The sequence below is a fragment of the Ctenocephalides felis genome, unplaced genomic scaffold, assembly GCF_003426905.1.
Source record: "Ctenocephalides felis isolate EL2017-DRISC unplaced genomic scaffold, ASM342690v1 CF-g0.4_SCAFFOLD_01492, whole genome shotgun sequence".
Lineage (NCBI taxonomy): Eukaryota > Metazoa > Arthropoda > Insecta > Siphonaptera > Pulicidae > Ctenocephalides > Ctenocephalides felis.
Genome location: NW_020537646.1, coordinates 19,021,680 through 19,030,403, shown reverse-complemented (window position 1 = coordinate 19,030,403; position 8,724 = coordinate 19,021,680). Strand labels below are relative to the sequence as shown.

General features: G+C 27.6%; 2 protein-coding genes and 1 pseudogene across 2 annotated transcripts; 1 reads left to right on the top strand and 2 right to left on the bottom strand.

Moving 5' to 3' along the window:
* Positions 1-276: 276 nt before the first annotated feature.
* On the top strand, positions 277-2,698 carry LOC113370968 (annotated as a pseudogene).
* Positions 2,699-3,011: 313 nt separating this feature from the next.
* On the bottom strand, positions 3,012-4,364 carry LOC113370343 (death domain-associated protein 6-like). Its single transcript, XM_026611009.1, has 4 exons — positions 4,153-4,364; positions 3,683-3,911; positions 3,443-3,626; positions 3,012-3,269 (listed from the first exon to the last, which is right to left on the bottom strand). Exons 1-4 carry the CDS (start codon positions 4,159-4,161, stop codon positions 3,143-3,145), a joined length of 549 nt encoding a protein of 182 aa, XP_026466794.1. The 5' UTR covers positions 4,162-4,364; the 3' UTR covers positions 3,012-3,142.
* A 3-nt stretch (positions 4,365-4,367) lies between these two features.
* On the bottom strand, positions 4,368-7,516 carry LOC113370967. The gene is made up of 5 exons (XM_026611632.1): positions 7,314-7,516; positions 5,606-5,744; positions 5,389-5,472; positions 5,159-5,324; positions 4,368-5,089 (listed from the first exon to the last, which is right to left on the bottom strand). Exons 3-5 carry the CDS (start codon positions 5,443-5,445, stop codon positions 4,368-4,370), a joined length of 945 nt encoding a protein of 314 aa, XP_026467417.1. The 5' UTR covers positions 5,446-5,472; positions 5,606-5,744; positions 7,314-7,516.
* Between the last annotated feature and the right edge of the window lie 1,208 nt (positions 7,517-8,724).

The window sequence follows — 8,724 nt, the reverse complement described above, 5'->3', positions numbered from 1 at the left end:
ACATCCACACTTAAATAAAATGAAATTCATACAACCCATAGTAAGATGAAATAAAACATGTAAATAACCTAAATTGATTAAGTTTATTATATATACGTACCAGGAAGTTCATGGAACTTGCCTTAAGCCAAAATGATACATACATTAGTTTCAAACCATTTTCGAACGTTTTCATTATTCGTGTCCGAGGCAACACTCCTTCACTTCACAGCTCTGCAGCGCCTCTATTGCGATTGGCGAGTAAATCCGTTAAGTTTTAAACGCATGTGGAAAATATTTTGAGCAACGCATTTCAAGTGATATGGTTGTAAATAAAATACTTCAAAATGATAAATGTTTTCAATCCTGTACTTAAGCATCTCAAGCTAGACAACATATGTATTGACAATAATGTGTTTCGACTCCATTATAAGGCCACAGTTATATTGTTAATAGTGTTTTCGATATTGGTTACGTCGAAACAATACATTGGGGATCCTATTGATTGTATTAGCACTGCTGGTATAAAAGAGAGACTTTCAATACGTTTTGCTGGATCTTCAGTACTTATACTATTACTGATCATAATGGCAGTAAGTTGTTTAGCCTAATTAGTTATAGTATTGTTTGAACTCTAAAGATATGTACAATTGAAACTACATCTTCACTAGCAACATTTTGGTAACATTTTTGAAAGGCATAATGTACATGAGCTAAATATTATATTATTAAGCCAACATGATGAAATTTGGATACCCCAAGAATCATTATTATGCTGTCAAAATTGTAAAGTTTGCTAAATGTTCTATAGGCATTAAATAAAATAAATCCACACTTTAATTAATCACCATATTCCACTGTTGTATTCAACAATACTTTACGAGATTAATTATAGCTTAAAGTTTTTGAATACAATTCATACAAATTTTATTATGTGTTGTCTTTCTACTTGTCACTACTTGTGTATTTTACAGAAGTATTTGTTCTGATTTTAATCCACATTCTTACATTCATTTTAAAATATAGTGAAATATTGAGCCGATAAGATTTGTAGTTCTATTTATATTTTTAACTTAAATGTTTTTTGCATAATTTTTAGTTACACAAGAATTACATCACAAATACTATCAATGGGTTAGTATCGTGCTCGTCCTACAAGCTGTAATGTTTTATATTCCCAGATATATGTGGAAATGCTGGGAAAATGGAAGAATTAAGGCTTTAACTCAGGATCTCGGTAAGTTTGTTATAGAAATGTTTATTTATCATATAAAATTTTTAATGCATTTGAGATTTATGTATGAGTTTTAATGTTGTATTAAATTTGTTTTGATGTTGTATTAAAGCGTTTTAATTCAAATACACTGTGATATCAGTGCTTGAAGTATGTAATACAACTGGAGATTTTGAGAGAACTGATGTATCAGTTTATTTTTGTCTATAGCAAGTCATTTTCATGTTGCATATTATTATTGAAAATGAATGATATATTTATTTTATACAGTGGGTCCTTTAGTGTCTCAAGAACAATGGACAACCGCTAGGAGAAATTACTTGGTTAGTTATCTTTCTGAACTGAATAAAGCGACTCACGCATTTTATGCTATTCGATTTGTTATTTGTGAAATTCTCAATTTTGGAAATGTGGTATGTATTGCACAAATAAAATTTCTGCTATTTCAATGAGACAATGAAATAATTAGTTATAAAAAGTAGATGAAAGAATTAATAATCATGAGTCAAAATTATAACTTCACTCTCATATAAAATCTAACAATAGAACTATTTTATTGCAATATTAATAGAATTATTATTACATAAAGTTCTATAAATTGGAGTACTTGTAATAAAAAAAGAAACCTATAGTTTAGTGAAATAATATAAATGAATTAATCCACATCAAATTTTTCTCTGAGGTGGGACAATTCTTTATTGTTAATCTCTTCTTGGGTGGTGAGTTTGCAAATTATGGACCTGCTGTTTCAGTGTTTTTAAGTGAAAATATAATGACCAGCACATACTGGTCAGATAATGATCCTATGTCAAGAGTAAGTAAAATTATTTTACAATGCTCAGAGAGTAATAATTAATAATGAAATTTTTACTAGATATTCCCGAAGACAGCAAAATGTTCATTCACTGATATTGGTCCATCAGGAACTAAACAGATCAAAGATGCTTTGTGTGTTCTACCATTGAACATTGTTAATGAAAAGCTATATGCAGTTCTCTGGTTTTGGTTTGTCGGATTAGCATTATTGTCAGGCCTAGCTTTGATATATAGAGCAGTTGTATTCTGTTGTCCAGAAGTGCGAGTGTGGCTACTAATGGCTCAAACAAAGAAGTATGTAAGATACATAAATTTAAATAAATTCGACCACCAAGTACATATTTTTCTAGATTAAATCAGTCCTTTTTTATATTTATTATTATTATATTTTGTATAGCTCTTGAATTCATAAACTGTTTATTTATTGAGAATCCATTATATATCACACACGTTTTTCACATTTCTCTCTTCAATCACTACTGTAAAAATATTAACCATTTAATTATTTGCAGCATTTCCAAAGGTGTTATTCGCAATTTAGTATATTCATGTCATGTTGGCGATTGGTTTATTTTACAACAGTTGTATAAAAATCTACATCCAGATATATTCAGAGAGTTGATTAATGATCTGGGTTTGGAGGCTGATACGAAAACAGTCATACTGTGAACTAAATTATCAAAGTATTGATAGTGACGTATTTGATTGAAATTTAGAATGACTATGAAATCGTTGAATGCTCTGCTATAATACTCTTCTTTAAAGATATTCAAGATACAATTAGTTTAAAGATGTTATGAAGTGAATTGAGTGATTTTTATTTTTGTTATGTATCTGAAGAATATTTTATTTTTTACATTAAACTTTATAAATTTTGTACGTTTATAAAATATACAAACTCATTGAAAATGAAGCTTTTTAATTATTTTTCAGGTAAACTCATTTTTATTTATGGCAAATCAATAACAAAATTTGTCCTAATTATAATACAATTCCTAATTTTTTTTTATTTACCTTTCTTTGAATCTTATGTGTTACAGGCTGTAAGTTTCTTTATCATTAAAGTTTTAATAAAATCTATGGTCATGAAAATAAAATTTATATTTTTTGGTTTTAAATAATATTTGTACTAGAGCCATCACTTTCTTCTGCATCAGATTCCTTTTCATCATCGCTCTTTGCTTGATCACTATCGACCTCTTCTTCTTTCAAGCCTATGCTTTCAGCCTTCTCTACATATCTGAACATAACAAAATAAAATTAAGTGAATTCAAGTAATTCTAATTGTGAAAAAAATAAATATGTATTTGAATTATTATTGCTTACTTAACAAAGAGTCATAAAATGCAAACAATCTCATTTGCTCAGTTATAGCAGTATTTTCCTATTTAAATAGTTACTTTACATACTTACTTATTAATTATTTCCGGAATTTTATGTTTATTCTCATCATAATTTTTCTTAAGTTGATTTTTAAGAGAAGGATCTTTTTCAGCAGGATCAGTTTCACTTTGAAGATAATCTGATATTGATAAATAATAATCTGCTTGCCGCCTCCTCTGTAATTCACTTCCTATGTGCTCAAAAACTTTCCGGGCTAAAATATTGAAATCATTAAGAAAAATAAGACAAAAAAATGCCTTTTTATTTTACCTTCAAGTGCTTCAGCAGCATTACTCATTTTTAATGACTCTAGTTCATTGGACGATTTTACAATTTTCAGAATATCTTGATAATCAGGAAACTCCTTTTTTTTATTAACAAAATCTTGAACAGCCTTGTTAATGGATTGGTGAGTACTGATTGCTACATAAATTTTACGTTTTATTGCACGGCCCGCACTTGGCTGTTCACCAGTTATTTCACAGAGTTTATTGTAGATCTAAATCAATAAGTAAAAAAATATATTTCTTTATAGTTTCAACAACAAAGATTTAAATAATAATAATAATAATAATCATTATTTCAGCAGTGAAATGAAAACGTTCAATTGGAATTCCCTACATGAGTTTAAAATGCTAGGCCAAGCACATTATAGTTATATTTTGGCAATATAAAAACCCAGTTATTTAATTTTATGCATTAAATAATATAGTAACAAAAGAATTAATAAAAATAATTACTTTTATCATTCGACGTTCATATCTATCTTGTAGCAGATATGTAGAATCATATTCATCATCAAAATCAACTTCTTTTTCTTCTAGATTCTTTAATATCTTAATTATTTTTCTCAATGCACTTTCAAGTCTGTGAATTTTTTCTTCCTTATTTTTGCTTATGGGATCTAACCTGTTCTCATCATCACATTCAGTGGCACTTGTAGTACTTTCTGGTTTTACGTCACTTTTCTGGCCCGTAATTCTTCTATAAAATCTTTTATATACAAATAATAATTTTTACTGTTTATTATTGATTCTATAGATCGTTGAATTAAATCATAAAATGAATTCGATTTAATGTAATCTGAGTGAGCATTATTATGGTACTTTTGAATTTTCTCAATTATTAAATTCATTCGATCACTATTTTCAACTTCTTTACATGCTTGTAGAAAGTTTTTAAAAGCTTCATCATTTCTGTGAATTGCAGCCTCATTAATACTATTTGATTTTTCAGTTCGTAAATCTGCATTTTCCTTGATTGTTTCTGTCTTTACCTTTACCACAGAATTAATTGTTGATACTTCATTTATTTTTTTAATTTTATCTACATGATTTGTTGATTCTTCAGGTTTATCCTTGACGGATGCTATCAAAGGCAAAGTTCTCTCTTCCTTAAATTTACTCTTAAGTTCTAACTTGGGTTTTTTACTTGAAATTGGTTCTGTATCGCTGTCTGAATCTTCTATCAACGATATGATGTTTTCTTCTAATTTTTTTGGTGTAATATGTTTCTTATCAGTGATTTTACTATTTCCAATTACCAAATTATTTGATTTTCTAATGTTTGGTGTTACAGATATATTAATTTTTGTTGTTTGAATATCATTATTGCTTTTTAAAGACAATAATGGAACTCTTGCATTAACTGAACAGCTAACATTCTGGTGGTTTGTTTCTATAGATGAAGTAACAAATAACCTATCATTAGATTCAATTGTCTTTTGTAAACTATTGTTGTATTTACTTTCATCATCACTATCTTCAATGATTTCAATGACATCAGATGTTCGATGTTTCCTTAAAGTAAGGGTACAATCACCTATCTTTTTTATAATTCCATTTTTTTGATAATCAGCATTTTCATTTTTTGAAGTACTTTCTACATGGACTATAATTGGCAATTCAAAGCTCTACAAAACACAAATCAAATTTTAACTTTAAAAACAACTCTTTTATGTGGATAAATTAGTTTACCTTATTAGAATTGCAACTTTCGTTATCTGAGGAATCTGAGATAGTAAAAACATCCATAACCAGAAGCTGGAAATAAAACTAACACTAAATGAAAGATAAAATGTTGTAAATTAAATTATACCGAATTCACTAAAATATTCTTCAACATCTTAAAACAATTAAATAAAAACTCAGTTTAAAAGCATTATAGTACAACCACTTATCTTGCTTTTCACACCTGTCAAATTGAGCTTTATATTGTTCACTTGTTCGTTGTGACTAATGTCATATGAAATGACGTACGAAACCTCTCTACGCAGAACATTTTGTAAATTTGAAGCAACTAGATCCTGTTCCAACATATATATTTTTTATGCCTGCAAATGTTACGAGTACTTCATTTGGGAAGAAAATAAGGATTGTCATTTTTATATTCTGTTTAAAATTCCCGCTTTTGAATTCATCTCACTCATATCTCACTTCACAGATAGCGGCTGCCATCTGCTTGGACTTTTTCACATGCACAGTTTGCCATTCAACCATAATTCAACAATGGTTTGAATACAAGATTTCATTCATAAAAAAGGAGTTTTCTGATTATCAAAATATTCTCAAAATTGTAAAATCGTGCAATGAGCAAAAGTCACTAAAAATAATGGTGCTGTAGCACTTGAAGATAATGCATAATCACTTTTTTTCTAAATAATTTCAATCAGCAAGCAGTTTACTATTTATCAATATCAGATTATCTTCAAAGTGAAACGGATCCTAATACTGAAGAATATGCCTATGAAAAAATTTATGATGAGAATAAACATAAAATACTAGAAAAAATTTAGAAGTACATATCTATTTAAGTAGAAAAATATTGCTGTAACTAAGCTATTGGATTCTTGAATTACTTTGTGTGACTTTGTTAAATTAGCAATAAAAAGTAAAGAGTAAACTTAACGTATTAACTTATTTTCTTCACAATTTCAATTACAATTAGAATTCATTTAACTTTATATCGTTACGGCTTAAAAGAAGAAAAGCTTCAATAGTGATCAAGCAAAGAGTGACGATAAAATGCAATCTGAAGCAAAAAAGTGATAACTCTATATATATATATATATATATATATATATATATATATAACTGTAAAGAAATACACATTTTATTTTTATGACTAAGGTTTTACCTTTAACTTTAATGTTGAAGAAATTTATAGCCTGTAAAGTTTGAAGATTCGATAGTTAAACCAAAGAAATTGGGAATTGTAATTGATATAATAAATTTTGTATGATTGGTTTGCCATAGTTAAAAATGAGATCAGCTGAAAAATAATTAAAAAGCTTCACATTCAAGAAGTTTATATATTTCATAAATTTACAAAATTTATATAGTTATTGTTAAAAATAAAACATTCTTCAGAAAAGTAAAAATAGAAATCACTGAATTCACTTAATGACATATTTGAAAATTAATTGTATCTTGAATACCTTTAAGGAAGATTATTACTGCAGCGCATTCAAGGATATCGTAGTCATTCCTAATTCTATCAAATACGTCATAATATTTTGATAATTTAGTTCACAGTATAACTGTTTTCTAATATATAATATATATGAATGTAGGAATTTATACAAATGCTGTAAAATAAACTATAGTAGTATATAGATTATAATCTGCAGCATGACATAATATACTAAACTGCAAATAAGTTTTTTAGAAATGCTGCAATTTATATATAATAGTATTTTTTACAGTAGTTATTATTAAAGACAGAAGTGTGAAAAATTTTAAACAACAAAATATTAACACTACAAATAAAAATTTCGAAAACTTTTGAATTATGTTTCGCCGTAATGATTTAGGTAAAATTATTTCCCGAACATCGCTTGCTGATTTGATAATTTACAAATGATAATCGAGCAATTTTATGCATAAAAAAGTATTCAACTCACATTGTAAATCTGGGCCTCTGTATATAAAACATTTTCTTTCACTTACACTATACACGTGATTAGGCTTTTGGAATTGTCCAAGTAAAATCTTTGCACATTACACGACACAATGCTAATATTAAACCAGATAGCTCGAATATATCATTTAAACGATATGGTGCATTAATTAATTGAGACAAGCTTTGAATTTAATTAAATATTTAACAAACCACATGCACATTGACAGTAAAATCTGTTAAGACAACGTCAAGAGCAAATGCCACAGGGCTGCCACCTTTATTCAGATGCGATGAAATAAAAGCGCGAATTTCAAACCGAAAATCTAAACTATAGATCTAAACATCGGACTCACTAATTCGCAAATAGTAACTCATTATTCTTGGTATTCACATCAATATTTTGAATTAATATCTCATGGATCTCATGATTTTTAATAAATCTTCATACATAATTGTATTTGAAATCACATACTTATATTATAATTATACACTTGAAATTAAAAAAGAATCGAACACGATATCCAACTAATATCTCATTTTGGACAGTATTTGAATCGTTTCTTATATATGATTTTAATTTTGAAAAACAATGAAAGATTTTTGGCTAAAACGTGAATTAAATATTAAGCACTTTTCTACTAAAAATGAAGAAATGGCTTGGCCGATTATCGCGCAGAATTGATAACACAAATTATTATTGAATGATAATCAATGGTTTTTATATCAATGGCTAATATATATATATATATATAAACTTATAAATATTATATCTACAAGACAAAATGACTGATTAAATAGTTTTTTTATTAAATAAAGTTGTTTGATTATAATTTTATTATAATAAAGCCATTTCACCAATGAGTTCATTTATTGAGTCACAAAACAGATAGACTATTATCTGGAGGCTCTTTAATTTTTGGTAAAGTATAATAATTACATCCAAAAATTGCTAATTGAAAGGAGTCCTTTCAAAGGACTGAAAGCTAATCATAAGATTGCTGTTTTCAATAATGGTATTGAAAGATATTAGAAAAGGCTATATATAATACTCCCGTTGTTAAAATATTTCATTTATGGAAATAATTGTATACTTAATTACTTATTTTCTGAAACTGGTTGTTATAATAACATGCCAGTTATTGATTGATTGATTAAAAACTTTAGATATTAAATATAACTTACTTCGAATTTGCCCCCAGTTGGTAATTCTGGTATTTTGGTAAACTCGTACTATGCTTATTATTGAATTTAATACTGCAGGTTCCAATAATCTGAAGAAGCTATCACCATTATCCTGTTGGTAATCCAAACTTCGTATAGCAGCTGCTTGCCACAATACCATTCCATGTGTTTAATCCAGTTTAATGTGCTTCCTACAATTGATAGATATCTAAAACATCGTTACAAAATCT